Source organism: Plasmodium gallinaceum (genome assembly GCF_900005855.1).
Source record: "Plasmodium gallinaceum strain 8A genome assembly, contig: PGAL8A_v1_65, whole genome shotgun sequence".
NCBI lineage: Eukaryota > Apicomplexa > Aconoidasida > Haemosporida > Plasmodiidae > Plasmodium > Plasmodium gallinaceum.
The window spans coordinates 366,242-389,125 of NW_021628225.1; the positions used below are offsets into that span (position 1 = coordinate 366,242).

Here is a 22,884-nt window from a genome sequence, read left to right on the forward strand (position 1 = left end):
TTTAAAAAAAAAAAAAAAAAAAAAAAAAAAAAAGAAAAATTGAAAAAAAAAAATATATATATTTATATATACTTAAATATAAAATAAATATATGTATCTATATTGTTTTTTTATATATATATATATATATTAATTTACAGTATAAATTGTTTACATTATTAAAATTGTAAAAAAATATTTTTGTTAAAATAAGAAGAATACTTTTTAACATTTTATATATATGTTTCCATATAAAATAAAATATTTCAGAAAAAAAAAAAAAAAAAATTATATCAAAAAATTACAATAATGTAATCTTTAATGTATTTTTTTACGTTTATTTTATTTTTTCCTTTTTAAATTATTCTTTTTTTTTTTAAATAAATGTTGTTTTAATTTGTGAAAATGAAGAATGAAGAAGTAAATAAAAAAGTAGAACATTCTACTATATTTTATTATGAGATTTACAAAAAGTTATCTATGTATTATGAATGTGCAGTTAATGAAAATGAAAGAAAAAACAGGAAATTTTTTAAAAAAAAGAAGACAATTAACGAATTGAAAAATATACAAGATGAATTAATACAATGTTTTGATTCTAATATAGAAATTCTTTCAAATCCATTTTATTTTTTAAAATATGAAGAAGAAGATATAAATAAGAATGATTTAAATAATTACATATCTAATACTTATCCAAATATGCTAAATTTAACGGAAGATATTATTAAATGTTCAATTATTTTAAATAGAGATGCATATTACGTTTGCAAATTGTTTAATGATGTATATTTAAAAATTGAAAAAAATAATTTAGTTAATGAAATTACAAAGTCAGTATTTATATGTGAGATATTTAAAGAATGCATAGAAAAGGAAAACTTAATAGTTATGATTTTTTTTGAAATTATGAGATACTTAAACAAAAATGAGAAAATAGGTGTTTCTGCTAAAAATGAAGAAAAATCAACTAAATATGAAAATTTCAGTGAAAAAGAAGAAGAAAATTATACTGATAATGAATTAAAAAAAAATGAAGACATAAAAACATCAAGCATTCAAAGTTCAGTATCAAATAATTCGATTGGCAGTATAAATAATTCAAAAACTGTATCAGAAAATAATATAAATAATAAAATAAATTCAGATAGATTTTCTTTATATGTACTAATTATGCTTACAGAAAATGATTTTATAGAAAATATATTTTATGAAATAGAAAAAATTATAAAATTTTTAATTAAATATGATGACATTTGTGATAAAATTGATTATGTATTTAATTATAAAACTCATAAAATAAACATCCTTTTTAACTTAATTGATATTTTATTTTTATATTTTTCAAAATTTCAAGCTAACGCAAGTATTATATCAAGAATATTTAAATTATTAAATCATTTAGTTTCTTCAAAATATTTTGATTTTATATCAACTGATCATTATGTAAAAGAATTAGATAACATGTTATTTTCAGATAAAAAGAAAAAAAAGTTCTTTTTTAGATATTTGAAAAATATAAGAAATAATAAAATAATTTCACAAATTGATGATTATTATAAATTAGATATCAATGTATCAGATTCATCTTTGAATAAAATTGACGAATTAACTAATTCAAACATTTATAATCAAAATAATTTAGATGTTTTAAATCAAGTAAGTAAAGATAAATTAAATGATTTTGTTACTACATATAATACACCCCAACGTAATATAGCATCAGTCAATAATACATTATTAAATAACCAACAAAATTTATTATCAAACAACTATTTGTTAAGTAATACATCTAATTTATTAACAAATAATACATCTAATTTGTTAACAAATAATCCTTCAAATTTACTCACAAATAATACATCTAACTTATTAACAAATAATACATCTAATATATTAACAAACAACACACTTTCAAATTCAGTAAATAATCAGAATATTTCAAATTTAAATGTAAATACTAATAAAAGTAATTTATTTCAGAACAGCATAATGGTAAGTAGTTGTGAGGAAAAAAACGCAAATATACAAAATAAAACTTTTGATAATAGAGAAGAAAATTTATTAACTCAAAATAAAAATCCTAATTTAACTTTATCAAATATTTTAAATAACGAAGAAGAAAAAAGAAATAATCTAAATGATTTAACCATTTTTGATATTAATGAAAATCTAAAGGATAAAAAATGGAAACTATATGAACAATATAATACCACAAAAAACAATTATTTACGTAAGTGTTTAGATTGTTGTGGATATTGGTATAATTGTAATTGTAGTTTAAATGATTTTGAGAAATCAAGTTTAACATTAACAACACAGATAAGTTTATTATTAATATTATGCTTACATCCTAATATTGAAAAATATATTTACGAAAAAAAAAAAAATATAAATGTTGATAATGCATCTACTAATAAAGAAGATGTGAATTATTTAATAGAACTTAAAAAAAAAAAAATAAATTTTGATAACTTTTACAAACCAGATATATGGAAATATAATTGCATGAGCTCTCAAAAAGATTATAAAAATTTAATGAACATAAAAAATACATATTCTATTAGTACTTCTTTTATAAATGAAAATATATCTTATTATTATTTATTCTTTACAAAAATTAATGAAAAAAATAAAAAAAAGAAAAATTCTAAAACAGAAAAAACGGAAGAATTTTGGAATATAAACAATAGCAATGATGATGATAAAATAGACTCAAATATCATCATTTTAAAGTTTGTTATAAGTTTATTTGTAAAAAATAAAGAAGATATATTTTCTTCTATCTTTGAAGATAATTTTTTTAAAGTTTCTTATAATACAATTTTAAAAAAAGTATCAAGTGCAACATTAATAGGTAGTCTAATTTTCCATTTATTTCATATAATTTTTTCTTTTTCATTTATTAAAAACTCAAGGACTACGGATCTATGGAATACATTCATTGATTATCATATAACAAAAGATTTCCATTTAAAAAAAAAGAAAAAAAGTGAAATTATAAATAAAACTATAAATTATTTTAATAAATATAACAATGAAAAAAATAACACAAATGAAATTAATACTTCTAATAATATCATTTATATTTACAAAAAAAAAGGAGAATATATAATAGATGTGTTGAATTATTTAAAAATTATATGCAATAATTATCCTAGATTAATTACAAAGTATATATGTATTTTAAAAAACATTATTAACAGATATCATTCAAGAATCATGGAATTTTCAGAAATAGATGAAACGATTTATCATCATAATCTAGAACAGGTGAATGAATTAGATAATTCAACAAACGATTATGAAAAATTATATTCAACAAAGGAAAATAAATATTCCAGTATAAATGAAGAAAGAAGAATGGTGTTGATGAAGTTTAGAAGTTTAAAAATGGTAGCAGAAGAAAAAATGAAAATTTGTTTAGATTTTTATTCAGATATTTTTGTCCATGTTTTAGATTTTGCAGCTGTTCTTTGTAATAATATATATGATTTAAAAATTATTGAAAATGTTGTTTTATGTTTTAAAACTCCCTTAACTGCTAATTTAAATATATTTAATTTAACAAAAAAATTATTTAACCAATTTACTTGCTCATTAAATGGAAAATTTAGTGAATTTTCAAAAATTACTAATAAACAGTATATATATGAAAAAAGAAAAAATAACGAAAAAGCACAAATTAATCTACTAGATGAAAAAAGTAATAGCAAATTAGATAAAGAATTGTATAAAAATATGTTGAGCAAAGTTAATGTAAATTTACCAATAGAAGATGTAAAAGAATTAGACTTAAAAAATGATTTTGATGATAGTTCTACCTGTTTTACGTATCTCTATTATTTCAAAATTAATTTATTAGAAAAATTATTTGAACAAAATAATTTTCTTAAAGATATTTTAAAAAATAATAACATTTTAGATTATTTATTGAATAACAACACATATTTAAATAAATTAATAAAAGAAAATACATTGATTGAAAAACATTTACAAGAAAAAAATGTTTTTAAATCTTATCCTCAAAATTATGATGCTCAAAAAAGTTTATTTATAGATAAGGAATACACTAATTATGTTAAAGAAGCTAACAAAATTTTACAAGATATAGATCAAAGTAATACAAAATTAAAATCTTTTATAAATTTTAAATCGTCCAATTCTCTTCAACCAAGTATTTTGAATGACATGCATAATATAAATCCATTGAATTTATTGCAACAAAATGTAAATCAATCAAATTTATTACAACAAAACACTAATCAACCAAATTCAACTCAAACAAATTTAAATAATGAATTAAAGACATTTTTAAATTCATCAAATGAACAAAATACATTAGCGAAAAATATTTTTAATAGCAATACAGTTCAAAATATAGTAACAGAAAATTGTTCTGATTTAAATCTAATGGATGAGAGATTACTTGAGAAAATATTAAACGAAGAAAATTGTTTAAATTATTTATTAATAGAAAATAAATTAACAGAAAATTTATTAAGAGAAAATAATTTTTTAAAATGCGAATTTAATAAATATAATATTGTAGATTTGATTTATAAAAATAAAATTGGTGAAGCTCTCCTTGATCAATTGAAAACCATTATGCTAAATGAATACAATGTAAATGAAATATCATCTTATGAAAATAAATTTAGAAATTTAACAAGAAGAAATCATGATGGTTCTTATAATAGCAAAGAAGCAATTAAAATATTTTTTGATGAAAATAAAGATTCTATTGATTTTTTTAAAGACAAACAATATGAAATGCCAATATTTAAAGATGATGATTCTAGTACTATTAATGAAAGCTTAATGAACAGAGCAAAAATTATTTTAAAAACCGAATTAGAATGCGAAAAAAAAAATAATATTGATACTAGGTATTTATTAAAAAATATATTTGAAAAAAATTTTTATCCCTATAATTGTTTAAAAATGTTAGAAAAGTGTCTATTATTTTTGTCATCTGTTAACAATAATAAATTGTGTTACTACTTACCTATTAATAAAAATTTATTAATTGATTACATTTTGTTGGAACAGTATGAATGTAATCAGTCTTCTTTGAAAGTAGACAATTTTAAAGGAGATTTGAAAGATAACAAAAAACATAAATTAGAAGAAGAAAATAAATTATTTAAAATAAAAAATAGCAAATATAATAATTTGCTTTCTTTAATAGATACTCAAAAGATAACTAATACATCTAATTTTAAAAATGTTTTTATTCATAACCTAAGTATGTCCAATAAGATTACAGAAGAAAAAAATAAAAATATAAAACAATATAAGACTGTGCATTTACTTGATATGCTTTATGAAATAATAAAAACAAAATATAATTCATCTATTGATATAATTAATTTAAAATGTTTATGTATTGAAATATTATGTTCAAGTTTTGTTAAAAATTCTTCATCAGCACTATCGGTGTTATGCACGTTAACTCAAATATTTCCTGATATATATATAGAAGTTATGAAAAGATATACTGAGGAAAATGAACACATTAAAAAGAATTTAGAAAATATAGATAGACAATTATCTATTGGGCAAATTAAGTATGAAAAATTAGAGGAATTATCTAATAATTTTTATCCTCCATATTTTAATTTAAAAATTATTATTACATTTATGAAATGTATTAACTTTTTGTTATATATGATAGGAATCAAAAGAAAATTTAACTTGTCATTAAGTAAGGTATGGTATTTTTTTAATAACATAGATAAAATAGAGGAAATAGATAAAAAAGTGAGAGGAAAAAAGTTATATGAAGAAGAATATGAAGAAAAATTAGAAAATAATAGAATAAATGGAAAAGAATTTTATAATGATGAGGATGATATTAGGAGAAAAAAAAATAATAATAATAATAATAATAAGAAATCCACCAAATCTACTATTTTTTTTGATATTTTTTATAACTTTGACTTATTTTTTGAAGATCTTGAAAAAGAAGAAGAAAATGTACCAGTAGATATAAACTTAAATGATACCAAAGATGATGTATATGAAAATTGTTTAAAAAAAAAATTAATGATAACAGATGAAGAGAAAAATATATGTAAACATTTAATATTATTAACAAATTATATAGTTCAAAATATATTTTATAATTTAATAAATAATTTTATTTTAAAAAAGATAAGAGATAAAAAATATGAAAAAGAAGATATATTAGATGAAGATGTCAAATTAGAAATTTTTATGAACAAGCAAGAAAATTCTATTTTTAAAAGAAGATATAATTATTATATTCATAAATCAAAAAATTTAGAATATCAAATAATAAATATGCAAAATGAAATAAATTTAAATAATACTTATATTTCACAAATAGAACAAATATTAAAACAAAATAATATTCCTTTTGAACCATATATATTATCTCAAAAAATATTTGATAAAACCCTTTCTTATACGCCTAATTTACATAATAATACTTTGGATCCACGTATTACCAATTCAAATGATTTATTATCACAACCTTCAAATCAATTGCAAATTAGTAATACCCCATTGAGTACATTACCTTCCTCCAGCTTATTTAATAATACAGTAACACAATTTGGTGAAAAAAATACATTAAATGATAATGTTTCTAGTAATTTAACGAATACATCTTTTTCTTTTTTTAAATCAGACGATAAATTAAGTAATACATCAAATTTATTAGAAAATAAAACAAATCAAACCACTTTATTTGGGACACAAAATAATTTATCAAATACTACAAATAATATATTTAATACACAAAATAGTTCCTTATCATTATCAAAAGTATCTCCATCAATAGAAAATGCAAGAACAAATTATGAACCATCAACTAGATTACATTCACTTTCTCAGTCAACAAATGTGACTTCTGTTTTTCCAACCTCTTCTTTTAATAAAATGTCGAATAATTTATTTAATACTTCAACAAATAATTCATTAATGGATAATACTAAGCAAACAACTGGTTCAAGTATATTTTCAACAAATCCGTTAAGTACAAATGTAGGCAATTCATCTAATTTATTTACATCTGTGCAAAATCAGAATAATAACAATACATTAGGTTTTAATTTAAATCAACCTTCTTCCTCTTCTTTTATGAATAATTCTTTATTAAATAATACAAATAAAACATATGGAAACATGTCAACTTCAAATACTTTATTACCTAGTAGCATAAATACAACTTCAGGTAACACAAGTACTTCTTTATTTGGTACTTCTAATTCTCAAAATAATCAATCAAATATTAATAATATCTTTAATCAAACAAACTCTTCAAATAATTCAAGATCTTTATTTAGTAATAATTCATCAACAAATTTTGCAAGTGGTAACAATAGTATGAGTTCGAACACTTTTAATACTGCAAATAATAATCAACAGAATTTATTTGGTAGTACTATTTCTAATACTAATCAAGTTCTAACTACACCTAGTTTTGGCAGTTCATCTAATAATTTGAGCAAACCAAATCTTTTTTCTCCAATAAATCAAAATAATATTTTTAATAATTCCATGTTTTCAACAAATAACTCAAATTCCCTTTTTAACTCAAATAATACAAATAATAATTTTTTAAGTAATATTAATGCAAATAAAGAACCAAATCAAAGTATATCTACGAATGTTAATAATCCTTTATCATCTATGGCATTTAATCAGAATACAAGTTATATGGGTAACCAATCACTAAATATGTTTAACAGAAATATATCAGATACAAATTCATTTTTACAAAATCAACAAAACACTAATTCTTTGTTATCAAAACCATTATTTTCATTTTCAGATAAAACTACAACAATGCCAAAAATAGGAATGGGGGCAAATACAACACCAAGTCTGTTTAATAATTTAGGAAATAATCCATCTTCTTCAATGTTTAGTTTATCATCTTCTAATTTACAAAATAAAAATATATTTAATAACCAATCAGGATCACAAAATATATCATCTTTAAATAATAGTAGCAATAATTTTTCTAATTTAACTAATAAAAATTTTGGTAGTATAACAAATCAATCACTTTTTAACAATCAAGAGTCATCTAAAATGAATTTATTTACTAACAATCCCTTTACTTCTAATAATAGTCCATCCTTATTTTCTAATTTAAATCAATCTAATAATATCTTTAACTCAAATAATAATTTATTATCATCCCCATCAAATAATTTTACTCAAAAATTTTTGAATAATTCTTTTCCTTTAAATTTAGATCAACTTAAAGTATACTATGAAGATTTAAAATTGAAAACTAATTTATTAAATACAGAAGTATATAAATACAAAATAGAACTAAAAAAAAATGAATATAATTTAAGTAAGGAAAAAAAAATTCAAATAATTAAAGAAAATAAATTAAGAGAAGCAAAAAGTAAATCAGATATAAATTTCAAAGATAATGAAATGTTTATTTTAATTGTTTTAGTTTTCATTTATTTTAAATTAATTTTAAAGGGTCCATTACCATCTAATGAAAAGAATAAAAAAATAAATCGAGTAATGAATGAACGCTTTGATTACTTGTGTGATTTTAGGCCAACTATGTATCTTTATGAGCAAATTTTAGGAGAATCTAATAAATTTATGAATACATTTTTCAATATTATATTTTTAGACAATATTTTACATGAAGAAAACAAAAACATTGAAGAAATCATTTTAAAGTGTAAAAATTATTCAGAATATATAAGTATTTATAATCAAAAAAAAAGTCTCTTTTTAAAAAAAAATTTAACTGATTCAGAGATGCTTTTAAATAGTAATAATAGAACTATAACAAAAGAAGAAAGTGGTGAATATAATATTTTCAATACTATGACTGGTGATGTATATTTTGAAAAAAAAATGCAATATCTTACATGTTCCTATTCTAAAGAATATTATATCTCATTATTCTTTCACAAAATAAAATCATTGGGTTTTGATATTTTAAAAATATTATTTGAAAGAGATGTTTTATTTATTCATATGTATAATTTATGGAAAAATGAAAAATTGTTGCAAAAAAAAATAGAAAAATTTCAGTTTGATTTAAATATTGATGATACAACTAATGAAAAACAATCATTTTTAGAAAAAGAAATAAATATGACAGAATCTTTATGCTCACCCATATATATTCATAACTTTTTATTTAAAAATATTAACATAAATTCTAGAACAACTTACTTAATATTATTATTAAAAAATTTCTTTAGAACTAGTGAAATGAACAAAATTATTATTTACTTTATTTTGCAAATTTTTATTCGAGATTCAAAAACTACTATAAATGTTTTAAAAAGAGACAATGAATCATTTAACTTTTTAAAATTTGCTTTAAGAAATATTTTCATATATAATTTAAACAAACAAAAATTTAACAATTGCTATATTATTTCTAATAGGACTATAAAAATGCAAAATATACTTAACAATTTTATCGATTTACCATTATTATACCTATTGAAAAATACAAAAATCCGACAGAAGAAATATTTTTTAATTAAAACGAAAAAAAATTTAAATAACCAAAATTCATCAAGTAAAGAAATTTTAAATACACACAATTGGATATCCTACTTAAATGAGCAGAAAGATGAAGAATGTGAAGAAGAAAAAGAACAACTAGAAGATGAAAATGAAGAAAATAAAAAAAATAGAGGGAAATTTAAAAATGCACAAAATGATTGGGATAAAAATCAAAATAAAAATACTATTACTAATTATTTAAATTACAAAGAAGAAAAAAATTATTTTCATAATAAGAAAGAACTTGATCAACCATATATTAATAATAAGCAATATCATGATAATTCTGGTAAATTTACTAATTATAAAAGTTTTGATGAAGATAATGAAAATGATTATGATGAAGATGAGGATTACTGTTTTGATGAATATGATTATGAAGATAAGCATGATGATAATTATAGTTATGATGAAGATGACGATGAGGAAGAAGATGATGATAACGAACAAGAATATTCAATTGATTCTACTAATAAAAATATAAACGAAAGAAAAAAGAAATTGTTAAAAAAAAATTTACTAAATTTAAATAATGATTTATGTGAAAAGATAAATTTTTTAAAGAAAAATGAAAACAATGATAATTATAAAATGGATGACACATTCATTTCTAAATATAAAAATTTTAAACTCAAAAAGAAGAATCAATCCAAGTATATATATGATTATCTATCAGATAACGATTTAATAGATACTATAAAAAGTAAAAAAATTTGTGTGTTTTATGATGACAAGGAAAAAGAAGAAGAGAATGATTCTTTTTCATTTTATAATTTAATTTCTGATAATTATAATGATTATTATTCTAAAGTCGATTATTACAAAGAAATTAAATCAGTTGATTATAATTTAATTGGGTATTGTAGTTCATATAATTTCTTGCCTATTAATAATTTTTACACAGAAAAATACGATTTTATTGAAAATGAGTTAGTATATATGAGTGATTTAAAATTATATTTCTATGTGAAATCTTTTAAAAGGCATGCATATTTTAGAAAATTATTAAATATTGAAAATTTTGAACAAAATAATGAAAATTACAATAATATAACTTCTTTTGTGGAAGAAAATTATAGTAATAATATTCAGGATTATGAATTAAGAAAAAAAGATAGAACTGAAAATGATCAAAACACAAAAGAAAATTTTAATGAAATAAATAGAGAAAAGGAAGAAAAAGAAAAAGAAATAAAAAATAGGAGTGCTATAAAAACAGTTAAAGAAGATGTAAACGCAAGTAACGTTATTTCTTATTTAAAAAACAAAAATAATAGTAAAATAAATTTAGTTAATGATTTAGAAAAGGTTGTTGATAATGAGGTAAAATATTATGATATATTTAATAAATTGAACAAGTTGAATGAAAATATTTTATTCCCAAATATTCTTCATGAAAATAGAGAAGATAAAATAAAATATATAGAATACATCAAAAAAATAGTAGAAAAAGAACAAATGGAAGATAAAAAATATAAGGAAAATTTATTACTACCTTTAAATGATTTATTACAATCTAAAAAGAAAGAAACAGAGAAAAAATTAAATAATGAATTAAGAAAAAAAAATATTTTTATGAACAATGAATTATGTGAATGGATAGAATTAAGTCATCTATTGAATGTTGACATAGACTACAATGATTTAAGAAATGTAAATAAGAAAAAAATTATTAATAATTATAGCAAAATTCCAATTACTAAATTAATTTTATATTTTTATGAAATTATAACGAGAAAATTTTTATTTTTAAATAATTCGGATTCTTTAATAGAAAATTGTGTTTTATCATTATTAGGAATATCTTTCATTCCATCTAAGTATATTGATAAAAAAAATATTATTACAAATATTGATGAAGGCTTAGAATTGGAAGAACAATGTTTTTTGAGTTGTATGATTAAAAATGTTATCATCAATTTTTCAAACTTTCAAAATATATCAGAGATTGTTCACATTGATTATGATATTGAAGAAAATAAAAATAAAGAAAATAATCTATCATTAAATACAAATTCAAAATTTTTGTTAAAAAAAAATAAAGATTATTATAAAAAAAATGTTTTCTTAAATGATATTAATAATTTAAGACAATATAATATATTTGAAAAAAACTCTTACTTTACAAAAAGTCTTAATATTGTATACATGATTTCAAAAAATAAAAAAATGAAAGATTATATAATAAGTTTAATAAATATTATGTGGGAAAATAAATTTAATGTTTTTTATTACTTAACTCAAAATATAAATATTGAAAAACTGAAAGACATTGAGAAAATTTTATTTTTTAAAGTATCTTATCATATACTAAATATATTTATACCCATTATAGATAATATATTAAACAATATTGATAAGCATGTTAATTGTTTTATTGATTTAAATTTTATTAATGATGAATTAGAAAATAACAAATTAACAAATGAAAAGAAACATAATTTCAGTAATGAACTAATAAATAAAGATAATTTTAATGAAAAAAAAAATATTTTTGAATTTTTAAATGCAATTTTCAACTTTGATAATATGCAAAATTTTATAACACACTATATTAATATTATAAAAAATTATAATGATAATTATTTAAAGCATTATATATATCATTATTATCTTTTTAATTACGATTTTAATTTTCAGAATATTTATAATTATTCTAATATGGAACATATTCATTACATCAGTAATGAACAAACTCAAGATAAAGTTCACGTATTATATACAAGTATAATTAATACCAACGTAAATTTTTGTGATATTTCAAAAAATAGTACTATTAATAATAAATATATATTCAAATATTGCAATAATACAAATTATATACAATATAAACCAGCAGAAGAAAAAGAACAAAACTGTTTTAACGATAATAATAATAATAATAATAATAATAATAATAATAATAATAATAATAATAATAATAATAATAATAAAAAATTTCTCAAAAGTTTAGATAAAAATTTTAATTTTGAACAATTAAATGATATTATATGTAACAAAACACATTTAGATAATTTTCTTAATAAGTACTATTTAAATAAAAATAGTGTAAATAATAACAATAGTAATGAAAACAATAACAAAAATAAAATTAATAAAATAAAATCAAAATTAAGAGAATATTATTATTTGCAGAAAAATGTTTACATATATAATAGTATAAATTATTTAAATATTAATTATAAAAATTGGCTTGTTGTTTATAAAATATACATTGAAAAGGTTACTTATTTAGTAGATTTGGTATTAAAGATTAAAAATAACATTATTAATAAAAAAATATATTATTTAAAAAATTACTTTTATATTATTAATAATATCCAAAAATATCTTAAAAGTATTATATCAATAATTAAATCGTCCTATTACATCAATTTTAATGTTCAAATTACTCCTATTTTATTTATTGTTTATTTATTTATTACTATTTTTTTCTTTTCTCATAATAACAAATTTGCATTTAATTATCTCTCTTGTATTAATAAAGGATTTCATAATTTATTTAAAGATAAGAAAGTTTTTATTCTAAAAAATTTTGAAAATAATGACGATGACGATGATGATGATGATGATGGTGACAAATGTGAGAAAGAAAATAAAATCAACGAGGAGGAAAAAGAGAAAGATAAAGAGAGAGAAAATGAAAAAGAAAAGAAAATAGAGAATAAAGAAGAAAAACAAATAAATAAAGATGAATATAAAATAGAAAATTTAAAATTTCATAAAAAACTAAAAATGTCCGAATTATTTTCAAAAAAAATTTTAAATAAAGAATTTGAAAGCAATCTACTAAATTTTCCGAAAAATAATGCATTTATATTAAATGAGAATGATTATTTAAAAGAGCATGTTGTAATTAATAAGCAACAGAATGAAATGGAGAAAAATTTTAAGGAATTTTCTTCCATGAATAAATTATTTTTAAATGATAATAATAAAAAAATTATAAAAAAGAAGGAAAATGCATATATGATAAATACGTATAAAAATATTTATGAAATTGAAGAAATAGATAATTTAAACAATAATGATAAAATATATTACGATGTACACAATGAGTACTCTAAATTAATTTTAAAAAGCAGTGAATTTTTTGACGATTTATTAGAACTTTTAATCATATTAATTACTAAAAAACATCCAATATTAAATAAGTATACTATTATATATATATATGAATGTTTATATACACTCTTAAATATATATCATTATAATTATTTGTACAATGACGATTATAACATTGGTAATACAAAAAATATGTTTTTATCACTTATCAAAAGAATAAATAAAGATATTTTAAATGATTTCATTAGTACATTATTTATTGATTCCTATAAAAATTTTCTTATAAATAAGAATTCTGTTATTCCTATATATTTTTATAATAATATATACAAATTTGTTGATTATAATACGGAAATTTTTTTATACAAAAGTGAAAAGGAAAATATGAAAAATCAAAATTTTTTATCTATTGAAGAAGAGAAGAAGCAGATAAGAAAAAGTTTTATCTTAGAAAAAGAAAAAAATTACACAGATGGAGAAGAAAATAATATGTTAAACAAAAAAAAAAGTGAAAAAGAAAAATATGAAAATGAATTAAAAGAAAACATAAAAAATAATAACAATGATGAAGATGATGAGACAGATGAAAATAACGATACATTAATAAATTTTAATTTTAAAAATCAATTCAAAAATAAAATTCATTTAAATAATAGAAGTTTAAATATATACGAAGAAGTATATTGTTGTAACTTTTTATATAACAAAAATGACTTGAATCTGTTAAGTATTAATTTATTGATATTTTTATTAAATAAAATTGGCATTTATGAAATAGATATAAAAATTGATGAAAATAATATAATAAATTTAATAAAAGGAAATTTATTTTTATTTAATAAAAATGTAGATAAACAAAATGAAAATAAAATGCTACACACATGTTATTTATTAAGTTCTCTATGTGATACAACTTATATTAATGAATTTGTTACAAAAGAAAATTTATTTAGTTTATTTTTAAAAAGTAATATTTTTGATAATTTATATGAATATAAATTTAATTATTTATCCAATAGTATATCATTTTTAACCTTCCCAACCAACTTTTTAGAAAACAAAAATATTTATATACCACTTCCAATGCTAATTATTTCATACATAACTGTTATATTAAAAGTAGTAGATAAAAAAGGGTTGTATCTGTTTAAAATTATAAGCAAATGGATTATTAAAAATATAAATATATTTATAAATCACTTAATAGTTAATAATTACCTTATGAAATCGAATGAAATAACTCATGAAGTAAATAATTTCACTACTAATAATCATAACTTAATATATAAATGTTTATGTTATGCATCTACATGTAATTTTACCAAACAAATCAAAAACGATATTATTAACAATTATTTAGAAGATTTCAACAACAAAATGAAAGAAAATAAACATAATTTATTTGATAATTTAAATAAAGATATGCATTCAGATAAAACATGTTCAGAAGAATATATAAATCATGCAAACATTAACTTAGTCAATCTAGATATAATTTATTCTAGTACTTATTATTTATTAAGATTATATAAAAATTATTTATTATATATTCATCAGAATTATTTAAACCTAAAAAAATTAAAAATTATAGAAAAAAATAAAAAGAAAAAGAAAAATGCACGTAATAAGAAGTCAAAAGAAACTAGTTCAATAGAAAAAGAATCTGTTGATACAGATGAAGAAGATGATGAGGAGGAAGACGAGAATGACTATGAAGATGAAGATGAGGATGAAAATGAATATGAGGAACTTAATAATAATGAAGAGAAAGAAAATGAAAAAAATAAAAATGTAGAAGAAGAAATTGATAGTATTTTAGATGAGAAAAAAATAAAAAATTTCAATAACTATCATCATACATATGAAAGTAGTAAAATGATGAAAGATGAAGAATTTATTTTAGATAATTCATTAAGTTTTAATTTTAACGAAATATCATTAAATATATGCAATATAATAAAAGAACATAATTATATACTACAATATATTAAAGATCTGTTAAATATTTTATCCATATTTGTTATATATGACATTAGCTTGAAAGATGAAAATGATCTACTTAACAAAAACCTAAATAATTCTATGCTCGAAAAAAGAAGAAAAAATATAAGAACACACAGAATTTTGCAAAATATTATACCTAAATATTCCATAAAATTCCATTGTATTAATTTATGTTTAGATATAATTGAATATGATATTGGTTTATATGACGAATATGTACAACAATCAAAAACTAAATATTATGAATATATTAAAATAGTTTTAAAAGTTTTTATGAATACGTGTTTTTATTTTATAAACATAATAAAATTTGAAAATTATCATATGCTAAAAAGTGTTTCTACAGCCTTGAAAAAACTAACCAATATAATATACTTTTTATTAAATAATTTAACATTAAAAGAAAAATCAAGTGAAGAAGATTCCGTATTAATGAATAAATTTATTTATGATAAGAGTGGTTTGAAAAAAAATGCTCATGAAATTACTACTGAGTTATTTAATTCAGAATATAATGCCTTTAATGATAAAAAATACTCTTCAGATAATATTAAAAAGTTTTTAGAAAACATTGAAATTGATATTAATGTTTTGAAGAAAATTTTAACTTGCGTTATTTACTTTACTTATGCTATGTTAAGCAATCAAAAAGTTAATAAAATCAATATAGAAAATATCAATTTAAATCATATTAATAAAATTAATTTAAAAAAAATAACCAATACTTATTTAGAAAATAATAATATTTTAAAAGTTTTTACTTTTATATTGCAAAGATCAACTCAAATTTATTATCTTTTGTATAATTATGCAACGCAAACACATAAGCAATAAATTGTATATATATATATATATATATATATATATATATATATATATATATATTTATTTTTATAAATATATGCGTTTATAAGTAAATATGCATATATTTATTATATTGTTTTTTTTTTTTTTAAATGTTCCTTATAAAATCTACAACTTTTTATTCTTTAAATAAATAACATCATAAAAATTTTTTTTTAATATTTACTTAATAAGTATCTTAAAAATATAAAAAACAAAAAAATATGATAAAAAAAAAATATCCCTTTTTTTATATGAATTAAAAAAAAGAGCAATGAGTAATGAATTAAAAAAAATTGTGTATATATTAAAAAAAATTAATACAAAAAAAAAAAAAAAAAAAAAAAATCATATATATTATAAAACATATAAATATGTAAATTATTTTTTTTGAAGTTATTAAATTAAAAACATATTTAATGATTGATGTTAAGAATACATATATAATAAAAACAAATATGTTGAAACTTATAAATATATATAAAATACTTTTTTATATTAAATTAATATTAATAGTTTTAATGTGTGTGTGGAGAAATATGAGCCATTAAGCAAATTATTGAAAATGCAATAATACATGAACAACAAAAACTAATCCATTTTGTAAATCTAACCTTCCTACTAAATTTTTCATTTATTTCATTTAATAATATCTAAAAAGAAAAAAATTATATATATATATATATTTATATATATATATATATATATTTATATATATATATATATATATTTATATATAAGCATATATAACAATAATATATTATGCATAAGGTGAAATTTGTAAAAAAATATATTTACATATATCTCATAAATTTTTTTTTTTTTTTTTTTTATAAAGATTTACTTCACATCCAATGAAAAGTAAAGTTCCTATAGAAATAGCATTAATTATACAAGTTATTTTTTCTCCTGTAAAAAAAAAATTAAATTAAAATAAATCTGACCAAATAAATTTACAAATTTTAAAATAGTTATACCTGCTGCCTGAACTACATAACCTAAAATAATTCCCAATGGTGATGAAATTATAAATATCATCAATAAAATTATCTTTAAACTGTTACTCTACAAAAAAAAAAGTATCAAATAAGCTTGTTAGGGAAATACAATTATTTATTATGTATAATAAAAAATTAATTACTAAATTATTCTGATTTAATGATATAGAAACTGTTATTCCTGCTATCCATTTGTGAGATAATATACAAAATGAATTTATAAAAACATAGTTTACTTGATCTGACGTTCCTACAACCATTCCTAAAAAAAAAAAAAAAAAAAAAAAAATTAAAAAATATATACACATTTACAAAATAAAAACAAGATATATAAAATAAAAAAAAAAAATAAAATGTTTTTGAATACAAAGTATAAAAAAATATTACAAAAAAAGACAATATTTTTTTTTTTTTTACCTTCAATGAATGAATGAATAGCTAACGATAATGTTAAGAAAAATGATTGCATAGTTAAAACTTGTAAAAATTCCCACGAATTTTTTTTTGTGATATTATGATTTTCGCATGCATGAAGATATTGAGCTTCATTAATAATCTTCAAAAAAATAAAAAAAATAAAAAAATAAAAAAATAAAAAAATAAGAATACATGTAAATACAAATATAAAATATGAAAAGCATTTAAAAATAAACTATTTTATTACCACGTTATGCATCTCTAAATTGTGAGAATTGTTGTTAGTTTTTACTAATTTGCTGCAATAGTATAAGAATAAAATCAATTATAATAAAAAGTGAAATTAATTTTTAAAAAATTAAAAATAAAAAAATATTAAAAGGGTATAAATTAATGTAAATAAAGGGTAAAGAAAAAATAAAATTTTTTTTTTTTTTTGTGTAATAATTTTTACTTTTAATATATTTTTACTTGATATAATTTTCATTAGGAATCACATTCTCATTTTCGTGAAGAACACAACAAATATGTCTATCCGTTGGGAGAACATATTCTAAAGCTAACTGCATACAAAATCCAATAAATACAAAAAAAAAAATATACAGAATTTTTATCTCCTTATCATACGAATTGAAAATTTTCATATTATCATGTTCAATTGCAACAAAAATAGTTTCTGGTAATAAATGAAACATTATAATTGAAAATATAAAACCTGAACCAAAGCAATTTAAATTAGAAAGGATGTTTTTTATTTTATTTTCATTTTGACTTTCATGCTTTTTCCCATATATTCCTATCAAATAGGGTATCAAACATCCTGTTGTTGTAACTATAATAAAAATAAATATACAAATTGTTTTTGCTAAAAATGTATCCATATTCCTACATATATTTATATAGATATATTTATATCTTAATAATTTAAAACAATAAATAAAATTGGAAATTCTTTATAAATAAATATGAATTTATTCTGATTTTTCTTTTATAAAATTAATCCTATTAACATTCCATACGTTTTAATTCTTCTGTAAAAATATTAATGATATTACAATGTATATGAAAACTAATAAAATAAACTAATTTATTAATAATAAAATCAAGAAAATAATATTAATATAAAAAAATTACTACTTCTATAATAAACATTATAAAATACATATTATTTTTCTTTATAATATAACTTACACTATAAAAAAATATTTTTATTTTTCATAATTTTACAAAACATATTTTTTATATCTTAAAAATTAAATAAAAATAATTGAAATTAAAATATACAATTAAAAAATATTAAAAAAAAAAAAAAAAAAAATGTAATAAATTATTCTTTTTCTGTAATTCTTTAAAAAAATATAAAATTGAAACTATTTTATCATAAAGTTTAAAAAATTTTTTATAATTAAAAATATTAAAATAAATTAAAAATATATATACATATATATATATATATAGTTATATATTATGTTTATTAAATATATGCATACAAATATATATGTTTTCATAAACAATAAGAAAAAAAATTTTTTTTTTTTTTTTTTTTTTTTTTTTTTTGTACTTTCTTTACTATTTTATGTAACTAATGATTTTACAACAACGAAATAAATAAAGAAGGTTAAAAAGAGGAAGAATAAAAAAATAATTATAAAATAAAATAAAAAACACATAATGAAATAATTCTCTATAAAATGTGAATAATAAAAAGTTAATAAATATATTGAATACTTAAAAAACAATAATTTATTAATTAGAGAAAAAAAAAAATTCCTAATATTTTTACATAAATTTATATATAGCTAAAAATGAATATTATATTTATCTTAGTTTATTAAAAGAAAGTTTAAGAATCCCTATAAAGTATAATTAAAAAAAAAAATACATGAATACACGAAAACTATAATATAAATATATATATCTAGATATAAAAATATAGATACATGAAAAAATATATTAATAAAAAAAAAAAATAAATTAAATAATTTTAAATACTAAAAAAAAAAAAAAAATGTAAATTTTATTTTCAAATTTTTTATGAATAAATTTATAAAATATGTAAATATATATATACTGTTTTTTCTTAATTTTCATTTTATGCATGCGTTTTATTTTTTTATTTTTTTTATTTTTTTAATATTTATAAAGCTCAAACGCAAAATTTATTTTTTTAATCTTTCCTTAAATTTTATAAAATAATGAATAAGAGTTCTATAAATTTTTTAACAGAAAAATAATATACATATTTATTATTTGTCTAATTATTAGAACATATATTTTTTTATTAATTTCCTTTTTTTGTGAAATACAATATTTGTACAATGAATAACTTAAAAAGAAAATTGTCTACTTTTTCCTTAAAACAAAACAAATATCATTTTTTAAAAAAAAATTTTTTTTTTGAAAAAAAGTATATATCTTCTAATAAGAAAAATGAAAAAATAACAAAAGAAAATTGCCAGATTCTTCCTAATATTATTTTAGAAACTGAAATTTTTTTCGAATTTAAAGGTAATTAAAAAAAAAAAAAAAAAAAAAAAAAAAAGCAACATTTCTATATATATATATAAATAAGTACATAAAATATATTTTATTTTATTTTATTTTTTTTTTTTTTTTTTTCTTAATAATTTTAAATTAATAATTATACAATTTTCTAAATCTACCTATAACATCAATAGAAATTTTTTATAGAGGATTCAATTTATGTGATTTGTGCAAAATGTCCACATTTGATGAAATTATTTTCTTATTGTTATATGGAAGGTTAGCTAATTTAAAGGAATTAGATGAAAAAAAAAATTATTTTGAGAGTATATTTAGAAATTTTGATGAAAGAAAAATTTTTAAAATAAATGAAATTTTAGAAAATTCTAATTTTTTAGAATTATTAAGAATATGCATGTTTAATTTTTCTTTACTTGAAAAAAATAACAATGATATTAATTTAAGTTATTATAAAATTTTAGCATGCTCATTAAGATTAATAATGGTTTTTTATTCTAATAAAAAGGATCATTTGAGAATTAATGAAAAGAAGTTTGATAATTTTTGTTCATTCTTTATTGAAAATTGTGATTTTAGATGGAAAACTATGAAAAAGGATATTGAAAATACTACATACGAAAAAGACAGACTAAATGAAAATGAAAACAAAATTAAAAAAGAAAAAATAAAATTATTAAATATACTTTTAATATTAATATGTGAGAATAATATTAATGAAAAAACCTTTTTAATAAGAATGATATCTAACATTAATGATAATTATTTTAATATATGTCTATCAGCTGTTACTTTTTACATAGATATTTTTAAAAAAATTGATTTTAATTCTTCACTTGAATCTTTTTTAAATTTTGAATTTTCTCCTAATAATATAACTAAATATGAAATGGATAAAAAAAGCAACATTAATTTTTTTTTTTATAGAAATTGTTTTTTTTTAAAAAAGAGCAATATTTTAAAACAATATTTAGTGAAATACTGTTCAAATACTTATAAGTCAAATTTAGATATTTTAAATCATTTTATGAAAATAGAAAATTTTTTTTTAAAATGTGAAAATAAATATGCATCTTCATATTATTATACTCTTTTAACTTTTTATTTATTAGATATTTCAGCAGAATTATTACCAGTCTTATATTTTTTATCAAGACTTTTGAGTTTTACTACACATATAAATGAACAAAAAAAAAATAATAAAATTATAAAATATTCAAGTACCTATATTGGTAACCCACCTATGAATTATATTGATATTAATCAAAGATAAAAAGAAAAAAATATTTTCTATATAAGAAAAGAAATATTAATAAATTTTAATTATACTTTTAAAAATATATTTAATTTTTATTTTATTATTTTTTTTTTTTAAATTATTCTTATATATAGCAAATAAAAATAAAAAAAAAAAAGTTGAAACTTTATTATATATTAATATAAAAGATTAAAATTAAAAGTCTCATAAATATATAATTCTTCATTTCTAACATTTATATAAAAAATAAAGCTTTTCAAAAAAATTTTGGTTGTATTACATATTTTTAATATTACTAAAAAAAAAAAAATTTTAACTTAAAACTGTATAAAATTGTCTTTTATAAGTTTAAAAGACTTATATAAATATTTACTTAATTAATATTAGCAATAAATTAAAATTGTCTAAATTACTATGTTCAATAGTTATTTTAAAACTTATTTAAATGTTTAGTATGTATTATTTATACTATTTATTAAAATTAATAAAATATATATTTAAATTATTTATATAATTTTAGTAATAATTATTTCATAGAAGTTTAATAATTAAAACAAAGTAGATTTTGAAATGAAAGGTGAATTCGTTTTTTCATTCAAATAAATTTATTTCATTTCTTTTATTTATCTTTTGTTTTTATATATAAATAGAAATATAATGTTATGTGCATTTTCTTCATTTTATATTTTCAAAACTATATAAAAAAGAAAAAAAAAGTTAAAATGTCAAGTATTTTTTTTTTTTTTTTTTGTTTTTCGTAAAATGTTGTTTAAAAACGTGTAATGTAAAATATGTGGCATCAATAATTTATATAAAAGGGGAAATTCATAAAATTAAATTTTTATAATATTTTTGAAAAACTATATTTATTTTTTTTTTTTTTTAAAGGATTACAAATAAGAGTTAATGCAAAGAATAAGAATACATAATAATAGGAAAATATAAAAAATATTAAAAAAATATACGTTGTTTTTTTTTTTTTTTTGTATATTTTATAGGATTAATATTAAAATTTTATCCTCTAATTATATTTTTTTAAAGTATAAAAATAAGAATATATATATTATAAGGGTTTATGAATATTAAACGAAGAGGAAAATAATTCTCAATTTAATTTTTTTTATTTTACTTTTCTTATTTTCTTAATTAAATTTAAATTATCAAACTATGTATAAAATTGAAAAATATATTAAGATAATTTTTTTTTTTTTTTTAAGAATAAAAATTTTAATAGAAATTTTTGTAAGTGAAATTCAAAAAAAAAAAAAAAAAAAAAAAAAAAATTTTTTT

At 17.5% G+C, this 22,884-nt stretch overlaps 3 protein-coding genes across 3 annotated transcripts; 2 read left to right on the forward strand and 1 right to left on the reverse strand.

Moving 5' to 3' along the window:
- Positions 1-384: 384 nt before the first annotated feature.
- Positions 385-16,410, forward strand: PGAL8A_00137600 (conserved Plasmodium protein, unknown function; the record flags this gene model as incomplete). The annotated part of the gene is made up of 1 exon (XM_028674909.1): positions 385-16,410. The coding sequence occupies one exon, from the start codon at positions 385-387 to the stop codon at positions 16,408-16,410; it is 16,026 nt and encodes a 5,341-aa protein (XP_028526493.1).
- Positions 16,411-16,937: 527 nt separating this feature from the next.
- On the reverse strand, positions 16,938-18,715 carry PGAL8A_00137700 (Zn2+ or Fe2+ permease, putative; the record flags this gene model as incomplete). The annotated part of the gene is made up of 7 exons (XM_028674910.1): positions 16,938-17,072; positions 17,264-17,328; positions 17,397-17,484; positions 17,561-17,679; positions 17,835-17,973; positions 18,082-18,133; positions 18,306-18,715. The coding sequence occupies 7 exons, from the start codon at positions 18,713-18,715 to the stop codon at positions 16,938-16,940; spliced, it is 1,008 nt and encodes a 335-aa protein (XP_028526494.1).
- A 1,437-nt stretch (positions 18,716-20,152) lies between these two features.
- PGAL8A_00137800 (citrate synthase-like protein, putative) lies at positions 20,153-21,609 on the forward strand (the record flags this gene model as incomplete). Its single annotated transcript, XM_028674911.1, has 2 exons — positions 20,153-20,342; positions 20,513-21,609. 2 exons carry the CDS (start codon positions 20,153-20,155, stop codon positions 21,607-21,609), a joined length of 1,287 nt encoding a protein of 428 aa, XP_028526495.1.
- Between the last annotated feature and the right edge of the window lie 1,275 nt (positions 21,610-22,884).